Genomic DNA, 21,487 nt, shown 5'->3' with positions numbered 1-21,487 from the left:
TTAACATGCACCTGATATAACTTGATCAACTTTCAATGTTATTGGCACTCACACACTGTATGGGAGACCATCAAGTGGCTCTTCCCAAGTGGTCATGAGTCAGGATGGGAACATGGTTGTGCTTGTTTCCATGGGGTCAAGATGGATAAAGCAGACAGTATAGAGGGGGTTTGTGAGGAGTATTGTTATAGAATACTAGATTTTGCAGTGCGCACTATAGAGAGTCATCTCTCTATAGGCTCGTATCTCATCATTTCTACATTGACCTTATCACTGTCCAAAGGTAGGTGTGACCCTATAGAGACATATGCTACATGTGCGACCATCAGCACTTATCTGCATTGCATGTGCCACTTGCACACATTATAATGCTGGTTCTCTACTTGGCATATCCTCCCATGTCCTATCCTATTTGTCTAGTTCTGTTGGTGTGTACTCTCACTGTTATTACCATCACTGACCACATCCAGGGTTCATGGCACATACATTACATACTTATCTACTTCCCATGTGCTTCTGGCGCTGCCTATCCACTTCCTCGCACTTCAATATCCTAGGAGTGTGTAGCTACATACATATCTAGAGAACTTAGGATGATTGAACTTAGTTACTTTCCCTTACTTGGACTCAGTATTTGTCTTCAGTCCAGTTTGCACGCAGAGCACTAATACCATCACTGCTTGTATCTATCATCTTCTTAGCCTCATTGAGACATGTCTGGCATGAATGAAGGAGCACTAGATCTCCTTGCAGCAGAAGAGGTTGAAGAGCCAGAAGATGAAGAACTCAATATCGACATTGACATGTAACACAGCCACATTGTTCATATCTGACACCAGAACTTTCCTGTTTTGTACTTAGTATCTGTTTTACCTTGGGATTCGTCTGGTGACCCTACTATTACATTCATTTATCTCACAGCATGCTTACCCAACTGCCGGCACAGAAATACAGGCATGTCTAGATGATTTCCTCAAGGCTAAAGGAATCAAGCTCCTCCGTTCAGGAAGTGTTCTACTACAGATATGGAGAGTGAGGGCCGATTTCAAGTACTGGTGACTCAGAGGTGGGTTGGGTTTAACAACTGGTAAGTAATACAAACTACTTACCCTCAATGCACCCAATTTGATGGTGATAATCCTCTACCGAATCATCTGAATGGATTTTAACACATTGGAGAATGCAGCGAACATGGACCCAGATGGTATCCCCAGCTGGAAGACCTACTGTGAGGATCTGCGGAAAAAGCAATATTTCCCCCTGTGGTTCTCCACCCTTATCTTCGCAGTACTCGCAGGGTTTGAACTCAACCCTCTCATGATCAACTGAAAATCTCTGATTGCACCCACCATCATCGTCACATACCAGGTCAGCATAGCTATTGATATATACATTTGAACTCAACATAAGCACTAATTTACATCATACAATAACTCAGCACTGCTCTTCTCTGCATTGTGTCATTGGAGGTTGGAAGGGTTGGATGCTCAAACTGTTCAAATAAGTAATTATAATTATTGTCTATACTATCCTAATATCCTCCCACAGCATATTTCTCGGTCCCATGTTCGACTTGTAGTGTTCCTGTCAACGTAGGCATTTCCTACTATGATTGTCATTATAGCTGGTGTGCTGTTGCTAATGTCCTTTGGTGTTGTGATATAGGCTCCTTCTTCACCCATCAACCAAACTTATTGGCACATCAGTATCAGTGCACTGAGCGGTTCTATTGTTTTATTTTTGATTGTTCTAAACTTGCTATGGTAGTTTTTGTTGTATATATAGTAGTTAATTATTGATATATTTGTCCTCGAGGACATTAAAAAACTAGGTGCTAGCGCTGCTGTCCAGAACATAGATAGGATCTTGGCCACTCAAGATAATCTAGGTGTCACAGCTGTATCTGATATTTATCAATAATTGCTATAATAGGTATACCCTTTGATTATCACATGTAAATGTGATGGAAGTAACATCTTCATTTACATTGGACATCATGGTGAGGATGTGAATATATTCAGTTACTGTCCCCTTAATATTCTGAATATTATATCTACTCAAACACTCTGTTTGGATCATTGATGAAAGCAACCACATAATTTTTAGTGAATGAATGATTTCTGCTCAGCAGATACCTGCAGGTAGTACATGTAAGCAACATCCAGGCCATATAGACTAAATTAAAATGTACAAGTAATACAAGATCTGAACTCTGAAGATTCAGCATTTTGGTGTGGCTGATTTTGTTATCATGAAGCTCTGCTATATCATAAGTATACTGAAGCAAACATCACTTAGTTCATGCCTACCTAACTTAGTTCATGCCTACCTAACTTTGCTCCTTGACTAGCAAATATCTCAATGAGAACCTACATGCAGTACATCCTAAATGAGGCAGCATCATAAGGGTGGATGTTAAAACAATTTTTAGTCATAATTTTGGCATTGGTAATTGAGACATAGGCCAACAGAAAGAAATTTTTCAGGAAGTCATTGTTGTATTTGATGCTCTGTATAAAGACTTGCAGACTACAAGATACATAGCTTGGATCTTGATGAGTTAGAGAAAGAAAAAAAAAGAGCACTTTTTATGGCAGAATAGTAGGGACCATCTCAAGAAAAGCAGATCAGATGCTAGACTCAGATTCTGAATTAGAAGAAGAAAGCACCAAGAAATTTGCATTAGGCATCCAGTGCCCTTCACCAAGAGAACTTATGGTAAACATAAACTGCTCATGGTCACCAAATACAGAACTATGATATAAATGTTATGGACACTTCCATTACCGGTTGTGTATATGTATAGCAAGGAGCCTATGATAAATGATAGTGTATATGTAATTTACTTTTTAATCTGCAATGTCCAGCTAGATGTAATTGAAATATTTATGAAGCTTTACAAGTTTAGATGCTACAATAATCTCAAATGTTATAATTAGCATCAAATTATTAATAAATAATGACAAAAACTTGAGAAGCACTAGCAAGTCTCTCAACATCTTCCAGCACAACCAATATATTGGTAGACACAGTCAATACACTAGTAAGCACTTCATAAGTTCATACTTACTTCCCAACATCCTCTTTTAATGCTATTTGTCTCTGTCTCTTTGGATGCAATTTATTCTTTACCTCCTTCAAAAGAGTTTTATCTGCAAGATATTCTCCTAGTTGCCTAGCCTTATATAACTAGCAGAGGAGTGAATAGCTCAATTGTTTAAGAAGTCCAGAAATTTCTATAGATTCAGTGACAGTTGCAAATTTATCATCTTCTGATGATAGTACATGCTGAGTACTGAATTTTCAAGATATTCTCACTATCAAACACTTTTGGTGCATGACAGTGGAAGTCAGCCCATAGTCAGCATATGGCACAGGAAGATTTACTTATGTGGCAGAATGAATGCAAGCATGTTATCAGTTGTATGAGATGATAAGGAGTGTATACAGTATGTATATGTCTTCTCGTGGTCGACTCTATAAAACACAGAAATGCACACTATGTCATCAGATAGCATGGGAAGGTCTCCTAGAGCATGCATAGCATGGAAATAAAACAGATCTCATTCTCATCATCAGATGTTGTACTCATTCAAATCAAGGGACCCTACAGCCACTGTACGATATTCAATATATATAATGATGGCAAGAACCAAGACACACTAATGACACTCAAATCTTACCTGGATGGCAATATTGTGATCATTCAGCCTACTGAAATGACCACATGTTATAATTGGGTGATTTTAATAGATACCACCTGTTATAGGAAGAAGCCTGCAATAGCCACCTATTCAACTACAATATCGCCCAGCCACTCATTGATCTAATCACAGAATATAGACTGGTCCAGCTCCTTCCATGCAGTCTTTCCACACTGCAATCCACAAATATAGGCAACTGGGCATGTCCATATAATGTCCTCGCAGCCGACCCACTACTGGACGCAGTTGTCTCATGTACCACCAAATCATCTCAGTGCAGACCCAAAACCGATCATGTTCCTATCTATCTCATCTTAGAAATTGAAACCCCCAAGATCAATGATGAGCCCCATTATAACTGGCGTGAAACCGACTGGGAAATTTTCAATGAGTGCCTCAGAGAAGCCCTTCTCCCCTTTCCTCCCCAACTCTTAGTGACTAATGAAGAATTCCAGACAGCTGCTGACTGTCTCACCAGAATCATAACAGATACCATTGAAGAACACGTACCATACTCTAAGCCCACATGCAAAATGTTGGTGGACTCAAGAACTAACTAACCTTTGTCATCAGGTCCAGGAACTTAGTTGGAAAGCCTATCTCATACATGGCCTACCAGCACACCCTTGCCATGATGAACTCAAGTCACTCAAGAAGCAGTACTCTGAAAGCATTGAATCAACGAAGAAGCAAAAATGGATCAAATGGTTAGAAAACATTGACAGAAGCAACATTTAGACCACTAACAAGTAAGGTTTGCCTCAGTGTCTTACTACTTGAGGGTCTTATAGGTTTTCGTGTAAATGTAGTGACACCACAACTACACTTTGATAAGACAAGAGTTGCCAATTCCTCAAGTACACGGTCAACGGATTTTCTAGTTTTCTCGGTTGATAATGTGTCATTCGTGGGAGGCTCAACTATACAGTCTGTCGTTGGTTCTTGGAATGGGGTTTGGTTTTGGATGGGTGGATAGACCTAGATGATAGGCCTGATACAATGTTCTCCGTAGAATAGATAGACTAGACTACGTTGACGAATGGTTTGTCCGAATGGTCCTTGGACAAATATACGAGTGGATGCGCTACACAACACTTGGCTGAAGTGTGTGGATCCTTTGATAAACGAGGGACCTTTGGTATGGAGCAAAAGTCCTTGGTGGTGTGGGATTAGGAAGCTGACTAAGCTTGACCCAAGCAAGTCCTTGCTGAGATTACTCGAAGCAAGTTATGACTTGTGGTAGGTTTGTCCAAATGATACTTGGACAAATGGGCAGTGAATGGGAAGCTGACTAAGCTTTTCCCAGACAGATCCTGGCTGACATAATCAAAGCAAGAATATCTCCTGAAGAGTTCTTGGTCCAAACAGCTCTTGGATAAAAGATATGGGTTGTGTGGGATGCTGACTAAGCTTTTCCCAGACAAATCCTTGCTGACTTAATCAAAGCAAGGAAACAGCAGTTCTAGACCAACAAAGGACTAGAAAAGAAGGTTAGGGTGACTAAATGCCCCTAACAACAGTAAAGATAGCACAAGCCTAAGATTATATCAAATCTTAGTGTAGTAAGGCTGTCAGTATCAGCCTGCACTTCAGATGATAGATGTGAAGTGGGAAACCTCCAATATGGGGAGTCCCCCATTTCTCCTCAGAGAATTGAGCCTCCTTATATACATTTGGTGTGGGAAATATCCCAGGAACTGTATAGTACCAAGAAAATAGAAAGAGACACAAATCTGAGAAGAAATAAGATAGTTGTAGCATAAAATGCAGAATTTAAGTGGAAAGAACACCAAAGGAGGAAAATGACTCATTCTGACTCATTTGACAGCAAATGACATCACTGTGGAGCAGTGTGGAGCATTTGTGGAGCAAAGTGGAGCTGAATGATATCATTGTGGAGCTATGACATCAAATGACATTGTTGTGGAGTTATGACATCGAGTGACATCGTCCAAGATCAAATGACTCAATTCTGGAGTCACATGACTTCTCCTAGGGTTAATTACATGTTATGTAAGCTCAGATTGTGGCTGAAGCTCACATAATGTGCACAAATAAAAAAGAACAAGAGAAACAGAAGCAAGAAAGTCAACAAAGATAAATGTAAAAAACGAAATGCAAGCTTTCTGCCACTTTTTACTTCTCTTGCCTCAACATAGAGTAATTAGTCTAAAGCAAAAGCTTTTGGACTAGTTTACCCTTATCCTATTGAATGTCAATGTATGATCTTCGTTTCATGCATGACAATGTGGGCAGTGCCGTTGCCCTGGCGTTTTTTGTCGTCTTCATTGGCCTCTTCGTAACCTATCACTAGTGGAGGCCACACATCCCGATCAGGTCCTTTTTCGGCTGGTGCCCTTGTCTAATTTGTGCCAACCGTCACAGCACCAGCATCGTGAACCGCCACTCTGCCATCATCACAATGACCCCGATCAGCCGTGCAGCCACCAGAGGCTCGTGCACCACTGGTGCAGCAGACTCTGGCACCGACCATGGTTCTTTCTGCAGCACTGACACACGCGCGTTCGAGCAGCTGCAGCTGCCTGCAGCCACGGACTCAACTAGTGCGGACCAGTTGCTCGCTTTCCCACTTCACTTCAAAGTGGATGGCGAGCCAGAGATACATTATCTTCCCGTGTGAGTTATTTTCTTGCTCCCCATTGCTTCTGGCCGATGCTGATGGGTTGGTAGGCACACAATGACCGTCAAAGCATTGAAGCAGCAATGCAGGCAGCTCAACCTCCCCTCCACAGGCACCAAGGCCATTCTTCGCTAGCACCTGGAGGTGTTCAGTCATGATCGTGACTTGTGGGATAAGTGGGTGCAGTCGTTCACTTCTGATTGTGGTCTCTTTCAGAAGCTTATTCGTCTCAAGGCTCCGGCCAGGTGCCCATAAGGTCCACAAAGGCCCACGAGCAAGTCAGTCAACAGGTAAACCCAGGGCGAGCCGCCCCAAACAGTCCATGCAGCGTCACTGTGGGTGAGGAAATAGGGATGTGAACTCCGGGGAGTCACAAGAATATCTACCTCGAGAGGCGAGCTTAGTAGATTCGTCCCTTAGGGGATGCTACTGAGGCAATCTCTCTACATGATGAGAGGGATCAAGAGAAAGGCTCGAGTCGGAAGAATGCGAAGACGCGCGGTGTCTTCTTACTTGAGGGTCTTATGTGAAATCAGTGTAAAATGTAGTGACAATCACAACTACACTTAGATAAGACTAGAAGTTGCCAGCTCCTCAAGTTCACGGTCAACGGATTTTCTACTTCTCGGTTGATAACGTGTTGTTCGTGGGTGGTCAAAGAGTAAACAAGTTACCTTTTTGTCTGAAGAAACTATATGGACTGATTTCTGTGATTTTGTTGTGTATGAAAAATGATAGGTATGTTTCACCCTAGTAGGTCATGTCTCAACCTATGAAAGTATGTCTCAACTTTGTCGTGTTCTCCTGTCTCGTATTTCTCTTCCTGTAAGAGAGATGTCCTTGATAAATATATGTAGAGCTTGGCTCAGTAGAGTAGTGATGAGTAACTTGGTTATTCTGGATAGCCTCCCTGTGGGCTCTTTAACCTAAAATTACTTTGTTGAAAATGATAGTACTTGCACCCTTACTATGTCTTGCCTTGATCTCACTCTCAGTTAGTGGGATAGGTTTAGAGTATAAGTTTTGTCTTAGTCTTACTTCAAGGCACTTGGTTTGCCTGCACTTTGACTATGTCTTGCCTGAATCTCACTCTCAGTTTTAGTGAATTAGGTTTAAAGTGGGAAGTTATATTTTGCATGGGTGTAAAATGGGCTCCTTTTATACCTTTTTGGAGGCCAGATTACTAAGCATGATTCATCACATGGATTGGTAAGAATGTGCTTACAAATCCTACCATTTGGTGTGCTGAGTCAGCCTATGAGTCATCTCATGGATTGGTAAGGTGTGCTTACAAACCAAGCCTTTTGGTGAGCTGTCATCCTGATTACTAAGAAGATTATAAATACAGTTGCAAGTCTTACAAACCATGACGAATCAGTGACAAAACACGATGAGTCAGGCTGAATCCTTACAAATCACCTTATTTCCCAGTCACATGACCTGATTACAAACATGATCAGTCAGCTAGGGAGAAAGTCTGATGAATAAGCCAAGAAAAATAGAAAGAAATGGAAGGTCACAGAACAAAATAGAAATACATAGAAATCCCCGTGTATAATACGAGAAATGAAACACGAGAAACGAGGCTTCAGAAAACAGACTGATGAATCAATGAAAAATGATAGAATCACTTGGTGATATGGTAGAGTACAGTTCATTATACCTTCCTTATCTTTTGTATAGCACACATGTCATGGTATGGACTGCATACCATGCATGACAGCGCGTCTCTATAGGACTGGGAATACATGAGGATAGGGATGAGGTCGATGTACAAATCGGGGGATACGAGCCTGTAGAGATATAACTCTCTACATCGCGCTCAGCTATTCGGTGTGACTGCTTCTGACAGCACACCTGCAAGTGTCAGCCGGTCAAAAGACTCACGCACTGCAGCTGAGATTGCCGCATTTCTACTGCAGGTGAGTCCATTCCTCCTCTCTGTCCGCCGTGAAAAAAAAGGCCTGTGGTGTGATGAACTGATGCCTCCTCTTGCCAGGCTGATTCAATTGATACCAAGTACCCATACCAACCAACCGATGGCACACTTCCACTGGCAAGTGCCGCAGCACATGCCCCAAGCTCTACTCGTAGCAGTCTGCATGCTGACATTGTCCCTGATGTGTGCTTGCAAGACGCTATCGTCCAGAGCGTCAGCACAAGACTCATTGGCATTGTTCAAGATGCCTTACTTCAACCAAGCGCTGGTGGGCTGCCTGTGGGGCCCCAAGTTGCAGCAGCTGCAGATGGGGTACGTGTTCCTTTGTTCACATCCAATGCTGGGAACTGATGGCTCGAATGTTTTCAGCATCATCATGCTGCCACGACAAGTGGCATGCCTGTGCTGGCAGCAGAGCTCAATTCCGATAAATCAAGGGTCCTCAGACTCGGTGATGGCACCGTGCTGGAACTGGTGGATAGTGAGATCCCGGACCCCCCTGCCGTGAGCTTTGTCAATGACATTGCACGGCTCAACGGCATGTGGGATGACCACCAGTGACTGGCTGGGCGACTCTGTGATCAAGATCCGGGGGCACCCAATTGCACTCGAGTTCTGGCCCCAGCTGTACAGGTACGGCCACAATGATCAGTGGAAGGGGACGAAAAGTAAATGGACGGACTGGCGTGTAAGTGATGTTCTTGACTGCCTCGACCACTGTGGTGATCTGTGACCTCCTTTTTTTGCCCAGGATGTTGTAGAACGCTACCGGCAAGGCAGCCCAGAGCAATTCTGGGCTGCGTTCAGTGCTGACAGCAAACATTTGAAGTTCACTGCCATCATCCGGGCCCTCCATGAAGAGCGAGCATCGATCCATGCTGCAGTTGCCGAGTGTGCTCACAGAGAGTACGGTGCCCAGTTCGCAGACCTTTTCACATACCGGAAGGGTGGAGAAGAGCACCTGATGACAAAACCATCAGCAATCATGAAGAGGTACAAGGAATTGGCTAGCAGTCGCGACAATGGGTGCTATGAAGGACAGTACTAGTTTGTATGTAGGACTATTCTGTAGTACGAGCAATGGACACCTTTGCTAGATCTGCATTAATTGTATGTGAGTTTGACCTTCAAGCTGTCCAAGTTGGCGAGAAAATGGTCTTGGTTTCGAGGGTAGATATACTGTGGTACAGCCTTTTGAGTTGAACTGTGAATGCATTATTGCTGGGATCCTGATGAGGCATGCTATTGAATAATGCTGACAACATAGAAGGATTGTCAATTGTGCCAGAAGAAAGGGTGAAACTACATGACATTGAATGGATGTAGTAAGTAGGAAGAAGTTGATGATGCAGAAACATAGGAATCACGACCAGCAATTTTTCTCAACCACAAAGACAACACCGCCCACACTGGGGGCACTTCACCGTTGTATGTCTATTGGGGTTAAAAAACTGTGTCCTGGGCTCAGCGAGATCATCATTGGAAGAAATTAAATACTTGACAATAGTCAAGTTTGTGAACTCGGTGCTCCACCCTCCCCATTCGCAGATTCTTCTGAGTGGCCAATGTCTCTCAATGTGCAAGTACTGACATCCCCCCCTGCAGAACGAGTGAGTGCCATATGGAGCCGGGTCGATATTGACGTCCAATAGGTTGTTTCGGAAGAGCTCGAGAAACTGCTCAGACGACTGCGGGGATCCATTGAGCATGTATCTTGGGCTGTTCACCAACAACAAGTGCACCATGGGACTGTTTGCTTCGGCAATCCGGTCACCCGAAGCGACCTTTCGAAAGAGATAGCAGGAGGTGATCTTTGACTCACACAGCCAGGCAGCCAGTGCCCTGACTGGGCAAAGGTGGGCTTTAGCCAATGGAAGTGCCCAAAGGTTAAAGAGCTTGATATCTACGAGGTGTGTCATGATCAAATGAACTCAGGGTGCAGATGGGCATCATGTACCTCCATTCTGATGTGTTTTGTGAAAGGGCAGGTGCAGAATGACCTCATCAGGCTCGTCCTCATGAACACAGAGATCATGCACCTGGATCTTGAGTACTTTGTCGAATTGGAGCATGCATAAAAACGCGACTGTGTAGGCGGCCTGCAGAAGCCGCTGTACTCGCCCACCACCCCATTGGCCAAGGCTGTCACCAGATCCACCACGTGTCCACTCGCCAGGACGGTATGCATGAACTGCCCAGTTTTCAGGGAGGTGATTGTGATGGTATAGTTTTAACAATATATCCTGTAAACATTCACAATAAATAGCCTGTGCTGGGGGTATCTGATGATGACTCACCAATGTAATTGCCCGTGTGCTGCTGGCTGCCTCACCCAATTGTGCCTATGAGGAGGGTGGGATGGATCAGGTGGTCAGATGACAGCGGAGAAGGGCCTTACTTTGCACCTGCAGAGCGAACACATGTAGGATGAGACTTCGACTGAAATTGAAGGGTTTCCCACCATAATCCCCCCTCCAATGTCTGACTCGTGCCAGGGCATGTTCCCAAGGCTGTTAAGCCTTCTAAATGCATATGTCATAGATGCCCTCATCTTCTGGGCATGGCCGTAGGTCCCGTGGTCCTGATTTGATGGCTTGGTTGTGCCGTCGAGGTTAAGGGAGTCACACCTAGTTGGTGTCAGCACTGAAACAGGCAGCAGCCAACACGAACCTCACTCACATGCTCATTATCCATGCGACAATTAGCCAAGGGGAGTCGGGCCTTGGCTTCTTAGTGAAAAAATCCTCACCTGGTCTAATGAGCTGGATGCCAGCAAGAAATGACAGGCACGAGTTCATCAACCTGTTGAAGGAGTCCGTGAAACTCAATGGAAATACAGAGAGCGGCCACGCACCTCTTGTATTCATTGTCAGTTCCCTCTGTGACACCTTTCGATGCCCCCATGAGTGTTGACTGCAGCATTGCAAAGTTTGGGGCATCAATTGAGGTGGCAGTGGTGCTGCCAGCTTCATTCCCACCTGGTTCAGTGAGCAGGGTCTCCTGCTCTGCACACACATCCTCCTCAATGTCGTCCATTTCAGGGCTGCTGACAGTAGAGGATGGGAGTATGCCACACAGGCCCGGGAAGCCCTGGATAGCATCAGGTGCTACAGCCATCGTTACTGGTGGATGTTCGAGTTTGATGTCTGTCAGTTATGGTCGAGGGTGAGATGGAGAGCTCACCATGAGGCCCCTCGACAAATTAGTAAGAAAGTGGACCCCACGACACCGCAGCCTCCCCAAGGAATGGTTTCAAAGTTTGCTGCATGAAGGGGGAAGGCAGGCGGCCTTGCAGGAAGCGAGATACTGAAAAAGAAAGTTGAGAAGACGGTCCAGCTGCTGTTCAGATCCAAGGGACTGACTTAGCGTGCATGGGGGACCGTCTTTTTTCAACTCGGCAGGCCACAGTCCAATTGTGCCCCCTTGAATGTTGCAGGGAGTCGCACTTGTCCACCAGGTGTTTCTCAGGTGGAAAAAAATGTTCGCAGCCAGTGTGACACCACCAGTTAGTAGCTTCAGATCGCTGAGGGCTTCGCGAGGTGGTGAGGTGGTGAGTCAAATGGAGCTTGGTGGTAGCCAAGATCGAAGCATCCTACCTTTGATGCATCATGGTAGCAACGGTAGTATGTCGCAGAGGATCTGCACTCGGAAGGAAGACAGATGCGAAGTCAGCGAGACTGACGGCATACATATACCTCGCATATATTACCTTCTTCATTCTCCAGCTGGCAGGCTCCCTTCCCTTCGTGCTCCCTTTACTCGCTCTTTCCCTCCCCCAATTGCCAGTGCCAACCATCCTTTTCACTGAAAGTTCACCTTTCCCGTTGCATTCCTTTCCTTTGCATCCCCCAACAAACAGCTGCTCGCTGGAGTTATGCCATCGGTAAGTGATCGATTGAGTCCCTTTCACGTCTGCAATGCTCACGATAGCTCAGGGCTGCCCCTACAATACGAGAGAGCTGGTGCCGGATCCAATCCTTAAGTGTTTGTTCTCGTCCACCGGTGTGGGGGGGTGACTGGTGTCCCTCTCGTCGAGCTGACAGCTTGTATGAACAGGGAACAAAATGGATGTGATGCGCATCGTCACCGATCGGTCACGACGTGACCGTTCATGACCCGACTGTCTTTTTTCGAGGTTGAAAGCACACTTCTCTTGCCTCAACATAGAGTAATTAGTCTAAAGCGAAAGCTTTTGGACTAGTATATTCTTATCCCATTGAATGTCAATGTATGATCTTTGTTTCATGCATGACAGCGGCACAGCCGCTGTGCCATGGTATACACCTTGTGGGGCGTAAAGTCTAACCAGTCGTGAAAGGATGGGTGGTTGAGGATGTTGGAGATGCAATCCAAGGGATCACGCCAATACAATATGACCAGTGATTTTGTTGGATGGACCGTCTCAACTACTTGAGACATCCAGCATGGACCACTCAGCAGCATTTCTGCTCTGCCTCGTAGTTCCTTGGCCGAAGAGAATGACAGAGGAAGACCCTGAATCTTGACATGCGCTTTGTCAGACTTGCCTGATTAAATATATTGAGTACTTACCATCCGAAGTGACAAAAAGCTATCTATCTTCCTCATGCTTAATCCCGAATGAAGCAGCCATGACGCAAGTTCCCAATCTTTCAGGCCACTGAATGGGTAGTAGAGATTGGTTGCACAATGCACGCTGTTCTCGTCTGAGTTGAATAAATAGAGGAAAGTATGACTTGTGCCATGCGTTTGAGAAGCTCCGGGAAACCAGTTGATGAAGTCACCAGTCGGTAATAGTTCTTCTTCATCAACAAGACCACCGGTAGAACCACCCTCATCTAAATCAACACCACCTCCAGTATCCTCATCCCAGCCTCTATATCTGTCATGGCCTTCATACATGTTTTTGGGAGAATCTGAGTCGTCGGGAATATTGCACTTGTCGTCAACGTCCATACAAGTGTCCAACCATATGATATCGTGTAGCCAGGTGCTACATCCTGAGCAAGGCTGATTCATATGACGGGCTACAGCGACCTCGTCTTTGAACCCGCCTTTGCCGCACAAAGGGCACTGAAACATAGTTGGAGTAATATCTGAGTATACTACTAGTAGTATCAGTATATATGAGACATACTTAGGTGTGAGAAATGCATACAACTTGTCACGTGACGTTAAAGTGAACTCGGACTTCACTGATTCTACTGTATAGAATAAACAACATCAGCAAAACCCTAACCCTATGTGCAGCAAGGTCCCCCCATATATAGTGCTATACAGTGCCACACAGTCACATACAGCGCTGTACAGTGCTGTATAGGGGGGGACCTTAATTTAGGGTTTTGCTGATGAAAGTCAAGTCCGAGTCGTCAACCTGCCTATAATTATTTTAGCACTTATGTCCGAGTCGACCCCACTTATTAGTCTCAACATCCACAACACCATCCCTACCTCAGCTACAGCATCTTCTCCAGCTCACCATCAGTGTCTCCGAGTGCCGGTGAAAATCGGCAATCACAACCGTGATCTCTCAGAATTGTACATTGTCACAGATGCTATTGGCTCTATGGTGAGTGGTTTGATATTTCTACCAGTGACTATGTCTATTATCTAATGTGCTTGTAGATTATTGAAGACACAGATGATCTTGAAGCCAACTTGCTTATGGAACTCGCGAGAGCCAGACGAGAGATATTCAGAGCCGAGAAATCACTGGCTGATTGTGTGGTCCGCGAGCATGAAGTTCTAGCGAATTGATCGAAATTTAAGTCGAGCATATCCAATCGCAAACTTGACCAGGCAGACATTGGATTAGGATACATGCGAATCACTTTTCAAAAACACAGTTTTTCTCATGCGCTTCCCCATCATGTACACAGTAAGTCTCTCGATACATCGATTTTCATGGTGCTAATGTTGACAAGCTGCAGGTTCTTGCATGGAGTCACGAGCCACCAGTCAAAGCATTACTATACAGTTGGATTGATGTGGGATGGGTATATTTCATGGTTGCACACTCTGTTGTTTTGTATTACCTTATGGAGTGCATTATGCATTATGTACCACTGGCATTGCCAATACCATTTTTTTTATTGGAACTAGTGTACGGCGGAAGTGGAGGCGTGAATTTACCGCTGCTAATTCACCGGCGTCAATTAGCATCAATTGACATGTGAGTTTTGGAGGGACGTTTTTGGGGTGTGAGTTGGGGTGAATTTGGGAGGATGACAGCGGGCATTTTCATAGTTGTAATTTCCATAATGAGATTGTGAAATATCATACACTGACATATCAACGAAAAGATTGGAAAGTGAATTGTGCTTCGTGATTGTTAGGCAATGGACTACGACACACAAAAAAAACTACAGCAGCTATATCTCTTCCTGTCCAACCTCCCCGATACTATTCCCTATGCAGATGCCGGACAAACACAGTATGGCTTCTCCTTGGATGATGACAGGATCGAAGACATGGGGCCAATCGGAGCGTTGAATTGTGCACTTGAATGTGTCATGGGTCAATGTCATAACGGGCCTATTTCGTTCAAGGAGCGTGGACCCGGCCTCGAGGCTGTAGTTGATATCCTTGAAGCCCACCTGATTGAACACCATGAATCCCCAGAGACTATACTTCTTGTCAAATGGATTGATGACCTCACAACAGCAGCAGAAGCTGCATTCATGTCTGCTGGTATCATGGTGAGCTAATTAATGTATTGATGATAGAAGACTTACCACGAATCACGATGCAGCTGCCCCTTTGGACGATGGCTGCAAAACCCACGGCGGAGGTCACCAAAAATGGCAAAAAGGCTGCGTGAGGGTCAATAGACAAGCCCCTCTCAAACTCTGTTGATACAAGGTACTTCGACTTACCGGAGACCGACAATCTCCGTGCGAGTGGTGCGAAATCACACCCACTGCTTCTGGAGGGAACGAGGCGCTGCTACAAGGTCCCAGAGGGTGAGGTGTGTGGAGAGATGGGGTAATGAAGGCATCCCATAAAGACAAAATTCGAGTCCAGTGCATTGGGAGCAAACATTGTGGAACGACCTGGAATATGCCTCGAGCTCGTGACCGTATTATGGCACACCTTTCCAAATGCACTCACATTGACGAGAGCATCCAGGAACGTGCATTGAAAACTTTGGCAGCTAGCTCAAAAGGCCCCAAACTGCGAATCCCGAACCCCGAGCCATCACAAGCAGCAGACTCGGAGGAGCCAGATGACTCGGGCAGCAAGACAAAACCGAGCAGACCATCTACGAAGCCACTCCAGTCTTTCGTCAGAAAGGGGAGAGAGGAGAATGGTGACCACGCTGTCATGAAATTTATTGTCTGTTGTGGAGTCCCTCCGACAATTGTGGATTCCCTTGAATGGAAGGAATTAATTTCAGTCCTCAATTCGAACTATCACTCACCTAGCTCTACAACACTTACCAGAAATCTGATTATCAAGGAAGCAGCAAAGATCGAGCCCCTTCAGTGACAAATCCCGTATTATACGGGTCACCCGACCTACATAATATCCCGTGTAATACGGCCAGCGGATCATGGGCCGATGTTATGTATATTCCCGATGCTGACGGGTGGGCCGGGAGGAATATTATTTCCGATGGAGATGGGTGGGCCCATCTATGCTGATGTGATATATATCATCAATGATGGCGGATGGGCCGGGAGAAATATTATGATGGAGATGGGTGGGCCCATGATTAATATGTAGAGTAGGATTGACATATATTAATAGACCTGAGGAGAGATGTATAACAAATATTATTATATAGACCAGTGGGCCGATGTAGGGGTATATTAGATAGACCGGTGGGCCGATGTGGGGAAATATTAGATAGACTGGTGGGCCGACGTAAGGAAATATTAGATAGATGGGTGGGCTGAGGGTGAGGCAAGTTATTTATTAGATAGACCGGTGGGCCGAGGGTGAGGGGAATTATTTATTAGATATACGGGTGGGCCGACATAGGGGGATATCAGATAGATGGGCAGGTTGACATGGGGAAATATTAGATAGACGGGTGGGCCGACATAAGGAAATATTAGATAGACGGGTGGGCCGAGGGTGAGGTGAATTATTTATTACATAGACAGGTGGGCCGACATGGGGTAATATTAGATAGACGGGTGGGCCGACATAGGGAAATATTAGATAGATGGGTGGGCCGAAGTGGGGAATTTACATAGACAGGTGGGCCAATGCCGGGTAATATTAGATACATGGGTGGGATTAAGAAAATACAAATATAAGATGATATACATCTTTGTCGTCTCAAATCACCGAGTAACGAGTACTGAGACCCGACACCCAACACCCAACACCCGGCACCCGAATCCCCGAATCCCGGGACTACCAAACTCTAACCAAACTCACAATAATGTAAAAAACTCGAAACTCATAGAAATGTACGAGTTTCAAGTCTCGAATGGCCAAGTACCAAGTACCAAGACCCGAAATCCGAAGCCCGAAGCCCGAAAATCAAACTACACCCGACACCTGAACCCCGGGACTACCAAACTCCAACCTCCAAAGTAGCAAAAATGTGTATCATATCAAAAACTTGAAACTTGTAGAAATGTATGAGTTTCGAGTCTCGAATGACCAAGTACTGAGCACCAAGTACCGAGACCTGAGGACCCGAGACCCGAGGCCCAAAGCCCGAAAATCAAACTACACCCGACACCTGGAACCCGGGACTACGACACTCTGGCCTCCAAGCTCGCAAAAATGTATATCATATAAAAAACTCGAAACTTGTACATTTCTACGAGTTTTGAGTCTTGAATGACCAAGTACTGAGTACCGAGTACCGACACCCAAGGCCCGAGGCCCGAAGGCCGAAGCCTGAGACCCGGGACTACCAAACTCCAACCTCCAAACTCGCAAAAATGTATATCATATAAAAAACTCGAAACTCGTAGAAATGTACGAGTTTCGAATCTTGAATGACCAAGTACTGAGTACCAAGTACCAAGACCCGAGACCCGAAGCCCAAGACCCGGGACCTGGGACCTGGGACTACCACACTCCAACCTCCAAACTCGCAAAAATGTATATCATGAAAAACTCGAAACTTGTACATTTCTATGAGTTTTGAGTCTTGAATGACCAAGTACTGAGTACCGAGACCCGAGACCCGAGGCTCGAGGCCCAAAGCCCGAAAATCAAACTACACCCGACACCTGAAACCCGGGACTACGACACTCCAACCTCCAAACTCGCAAAAATGTATATCATATAAAACAACTCGAAACTCATACATTTCTACAAGTTTCGAGTCTTGAATGACCAAGTACTGAGTACCGAGTACCGAGACCCGAAGCCCGAGACCCGGGACTACCACACTCCATCCTCCAAACTCGCAAAAATGTATATCATAAAAAACTCGAAACTTGTATATTTCTACGAGTTTTGAGTCTTGAATGACCAAGTACTGAGTACCGAGTACCGACACCCGAGACCCGGGGCTCGAGGCTCGAGGCTCGAGGCCCAAAAATCAAACTACACCCGACACCCGAAACCCGGGACTACGACACTCCAACCTCCAAACTCGCAAAAATGTATATCATATAAAAAACTCGAAACTTGTACATTTCTACGAGTTTTGAGTCTTGAATGACCAAGTACTGAGTACCGAGTACCGACACCCAAGGCCCGAGGCCCGAAGGCCGAAGCCTGAGACCCGGGACTACCAAACTCCAACCTCCAAACTCGCAAAAATGTATATCATATAAAAAACTCGAAACTCGTAGAAATGTACGAGTTTCGAATCTTGAATGACCAAGTACTGAGTACCAAGTACCAAGACCCGAGACCCGAAGCCCAAGACCCGGGACCTGGGACCTGGGACTACCACACTCCAACCTCCAAACTCGCAAAAATGTATATCATGAAAAACTCGAAACTTGTACATTTCTATGAGTTTTGAGTCTTGAATGACCAAGTACTGAGTACCGAGACCCGAGACCCGAGGCTCGAGGCCCAAAGCCCGAAAATCAAACTACACCCGACACCTGAAACCCGGGACTACGACACTCCAACCTCCAAACTCGCAAAAATGTATATCATATAAAACAACTCGAAACTCATACATTTCTACAAGTTTCGAGTCTTGAATGACCAAGTACTGAGTACCGAGTACCGAGACCCGAAGCCCGAGACCCGGGACTACCACACTCCATCCTCCAAACTCGCAAAAATGTATATCATAAAAAACTCGAAACTTGTATATTTCTACGAGTTTTGAGTCTTGAATGACCAAGTACTGAGTACCGAGTACCGACACCCGAGACCCGGGGCTCGAGGCTCGAGGCTCGAGGCCCAAAAATCAAACTACACCCGACACCCGAAACCCGGGACTACGACACTCCAACCTCCAAACTCGCAAAAATGTATATCATATAAAAAACTCGAAACTTGTACATTTCTACAAGTTTTGAGTCTTGAATGACCAAGTACTGAGTACTGAGGACCGACACCCGAGACCCGAGGCCCGAAGCCTGAGACCCGAGACCCGGGACTATGACACTCCAACCTCCAAACTCGCAAAAATGTATATCATATAAAAGACTCGAAACTCGTACATTTCTACAAGTTTCGAGTCTTGAATGACCAAGTACTGAGTACCGAGTACCGAGTACTGAGTACAGACACCCGAGACCCGAAGCCCGAGACCCGGGACTACCAAACTCCAACCTCCAAACTCGCAAAAATGTATATCATATAAAAAACTCGAAACTCGTACATTTCTACGAGTTTTGAGTCTCAAATGACCAAGTACTGAGTACCGAGTACCGAGACCCGAGGCTCGAGGCCCAAAGTTGAGACTCGGTAGTTGAATACAATACTCGATAGTCTTAACACAATAGTCTATTCTCAATAGTCTTAACTCGATAGTCTGATACAATGGTCTGAACTCAATAGTCTATACTCAATAGCCCAATCTCGATAGTCTTAACTCAAGACTCGGTACTTGGTACTTGGTAGCTGGGACTCAATACATGGTAGTCAGGATTTGGTACTTGATACATGGTAGTCGAGACTCAGTACTCAATACCCAATACTCGAAACTCAGTACTTGGTAGTTGGGACTCGAGACTTGGTAGTCGAGACTCAATACTCAATACTTGGTAGCCGAGACTTGATAGTCTGAACTCGATAGCCCAAACTCAAGACTTGGTACTTGATACAAGGGAGTTGGTACTCGATCCAAGGGAGTCGGTATTCAATACACGGGAGTCAGTACTCGATCCAAGGGAGTCGGTAATCCAGTACCCAATACAAGGGAGTCGAGACTCAGTACAAGGGAGTTGGTCCTCAGTACAAGGGAGTCGGTACTTGATCCAAGGGAGTTGGTACTCGGTACAAGGGAGTCGGTAATCTGGTACACGATACAAGGGAGTCAGTACTTGATCCCAGGGAGTTGGTACTGGATCCCCGGGAGTTGGTACTCAATACAAGTGAGTTGGAACTCGGTACAAGGGAGTTGGTACTCGATCCAAGGGAGTTGGTACTCCGGTACCTGATACAAGGGAGTTGAGACTCAATACATGGGAGTCAGTACTTGATCCAAGGGAGTCAGTAATCTGGTACCCGATACAAGGGAGTCGGTATTTGATCCCAGGGAGTCGGTACTGGATCCCCGGGAGTCAGTACTCAATACAAGTGAGTTGGTACTCGATCCAAGGGAGTCGGTACTCCTGTACCTGATACAAGGGAGTTGAGACTCAATACACGGGAGTCAGTACTTGATCCAAGGGAGTCAGTAATCCGGTACCCGATACAAGGGAGTCGGTACTTGATCCCAGGGAGTCGGTACTGGATCCCCGGGAGTTGGTACTCAATACAAGTGAGTCGGAACTCGGTACAAGGGAGTCGGTACTCCTGTACCTGATACAAGGGAGTTGAGACTCAATACACGGGAGTCAGTACTTGATCCAAGGGAGTCAGTAATCCGGTACCCGATACAAGGGAGTTGGTACTGGATCCCCGGGAGTTGGTACTCAATACAAGTGAGTTGGTACTCAATACAAGTGAGTCGGAACTCGGTACAAGGGAGTCAGTACTCGATCCAAGGGAGTCGGTAATCCGGTACCCAATACAAGGGAGTTGGTACTCGATCCAAGGGAGTTGGTAATCCGGTACCCAATACAAGGGAGTCGAGACTTGGTACAAGGGAGTCGGCACTCAGTACAAGGGAGTCAGTATTCAATACAAGGGATTTGGTACTGGATCCAAGGGAGTTGGTACTCGGTACTTGACCATAGGACAAATCCCTGTGATCCAGTATACCTACCTTCTCCTGGTGGTTTGCCCCTGTGAAATTTTGTCCTGTAGGACCGGACCTCAAGGAGGGTAGGAAGTCTATTTATATTCATATTCTTAGTGTATCTATGGCTTAGTTACTTTAAAATATGTATAGGATCCTTCTACAGGAGCAAAATCATACACAATCATCAATCCGATGTTTTTGATGTTTTGCACTCCATTACACTTGCACACAAAATCCAGCCTGCTCATATATCATTAGTGGTACATATATATGTGCATTGTATTCTAAAGATCAGTGCAAAATAGGTGAGAGGATTGAGCTAGTGTATATGCTCTCTGTTTCTACTGATAAGATGCTCATACCTTCCAAACATTGATATTTAATATTAAGACACCTGGAGTACCTTTCAAATATATTCAGTATTATAAGCCTAACTTTACAGAACGATCTAACAAGAATTGAATGCTGAGGACATGAAATGGATGAGAAATCGAGTGTGGGAAACTCAAAAGACCCAAAACATCGAAAATGGTCAGTTGAGTAGTTGTTGGACCTTAATGCTGCATGAACTTACTTTACCATCAAATCACTTCCACACATCCTCCACACTCAGGGCAAAGTGTTGTATAGGTTCCTCATGTAGTGTAACCTATATCCTACTAATATTTAACCAAATATCAAACTTATATCATATGAAAATGTGACTTTTATGTGATAGGTGTCAATTGTTACATTTCACACATATGTCACTTTGCTTCCCTTTCACTCAATACTTGATGGATCTGTCTGAAACTTGTGGGCTATGGCTAGAATATGTGAGACATACAACAAGTATCTTATCATAAGATCTTGATGTTTTAAATAATTGGGGCCTGCATGTGAGTCAATTATGAAATGTCATTATGATGCTTAGCCGTCTTGACGAAATATGTGCTGCC

At 45.0% G+C, this 21,487-nt stretch overlaps 7 protein-coding genes across 7 annotated transcripts; 4 read left to right on the top strand and 3 right to left on the bottom strand.

Moving 5' to 3' along the window:
• Positions 1-15: 15 nt before the first annotated feature.
• On the top strand, positions 16-369 carry DEU56DRAFT_740135 (uncharacterized protein; the record flags this gene model as incomplete). The annotated part of the gene is made up of 1 exon (XM_041348784.1): positions 16-369. A coding segment is annotated over one exon (354 nt), but the record flags the coding sequence as incomplete, so codon positions are not given.
• A 7,782-nt stretch (positions 370-8,151) lies between these two features.
• DEU56DRAFT_814055 (uncharacterized protein) lies at positions 8,152-8,711 on the bottom strand. The gene is made up of 3 exons (XM_041353707.1): positions 8,654-8,711; positions 8,345-8,596; positions 8,152-8,267 (listed from the first exon to the last, which is right to left on the bottom strand). The coding sequence occupies exons 2-3, from the start codon at positions 8,518-8,520 to the stop codon at positions 8,168-8,170; spliced, it is 276 nt and encodes a 91-aa protein (XP_041206569.1). The 5' UTR covers positions 8,521-8,596; positions 8,654-8,711; the 3' UTR covers positions 8,152-8,167.
• A 120-nt stretch (positions 8,712-8,831) lies between these two features.
• On the top strand, positions 8,832-9,332 carry DEU56DRAFT_740110 (uncharacterized protein; the record flags this gene model as incomplete). The annotated part of the gene is made up of 2 exons (XM_041348782.1): positions 8,832-8,972; positions 9,036-9,332. 2 exons carry the CDS (start codon positions 8,832-8,834, stop codon positions 9,330-9,332), a joined length of 438 nt encoding a protein of 145 aa, XP_041206568.1.
• Positions 9,333-9,666: 334 nt separating this feature from the next.
• On the bottom strand, positions 9,667-10,913 carry DEU56DRAFT_740220 (DNA breaking-rejoining enzyme; the record flags this gene model as incomplete). The annotated part of the gene is made up of 5 exons (XM_041348791.1): positions 9,667-9,972; positions 10,027-10,187; positions 10,242-10,527; positions 10,582-10,626; positions 10,683-10,913. Coding segments are annotated over 5 exons (1,029 nt in total), but the record flags the coding sequence as incomplete, so codon positions are not given.
• Positions 10,914-12,526: 1,613 nt separating this feature from the next.
• On the bottom strand, positions 12,527-13,165 carry DEU56DRAFT_740127 (uncharacterized protein; the record flags this gene model as incomplete). The annotated part of the gene is made up of 2 exons (XM_041348783.1): positions 12,527-12,784; positions 12,836-13,165. 2 exons carry the CDS (start codon positions 13,163-13,165, stop codon positions 12,527-12,529), a joined length of 588 nt encoding a protein of 195 aa, XP_041206566.1.
• Positions 13,166-14,601: 1,436 nt separating this feature from the next.
• On the top strand, positions 14,602-15,890 carry DEU56DRAFT_953870 (uncharacterized protein; the record flags this gene model as incomplete). Its single annotated transcript, XM_041359196.1, has 4 exons — positions 14,602-14,961; positions 15,015-15,079; positions 15,125-15,230; positions 15,287-15,890. The coding sequence occupies 4 exons, from the start codon at positions 14,602-14,604 to the stop codon at positions 15,749-15,751; spliced, it is 996 nt and encodes a 331-aa protein (XP_041206565.1). The 3' UTR covers positions 15,752-15,890.
• A 3,388-nt stretch (positions 15,891-19,278) lies between these two features.
• Positions 19,279-20,807, top strand: DEU56DRAFT_757589 (uncharacterized protein; the record flags this gene model as incomplete). The annotated part of the gene is made up of 7 exons (XM_041350145.1): positions 19,279-19,323; positions 19,471-19,737; positions 19,760-19,942; positions 19,965-20,126; positions 20,149-20,289; positions 20,433-20,585; positions 20,700-20,807. 7 exons carry the CDS (start codon positions 19,279-19,281, stop codon positions 20,805-20,807), a joined length of 1,059 nt encoding a protein of 352 aa, XP_041206564.1.
• Between the last annotated feature and the right edge of the window lie 680 nt (positions 20,808-21,487).

This window comes from Suillus clintonianus (genome assembly GCF_016758775.1).
Source record: "Suillus clintonianus strain FC179 chromosome Unknown DEU56scaffold_55, whole genome shotgun sequence".
Lineage (NCBI taxonomy): Eukaryota > Fungi > Basidiomycota > Agaricomycetes > Boletales > Suillaceae > Suillus > Suillus clintonianus.
The sequence above is the reverse complement of the archived record's forward strand: the minus strand, read 5'-3'. Positions and strand labels throughout refer to the sequence as shown.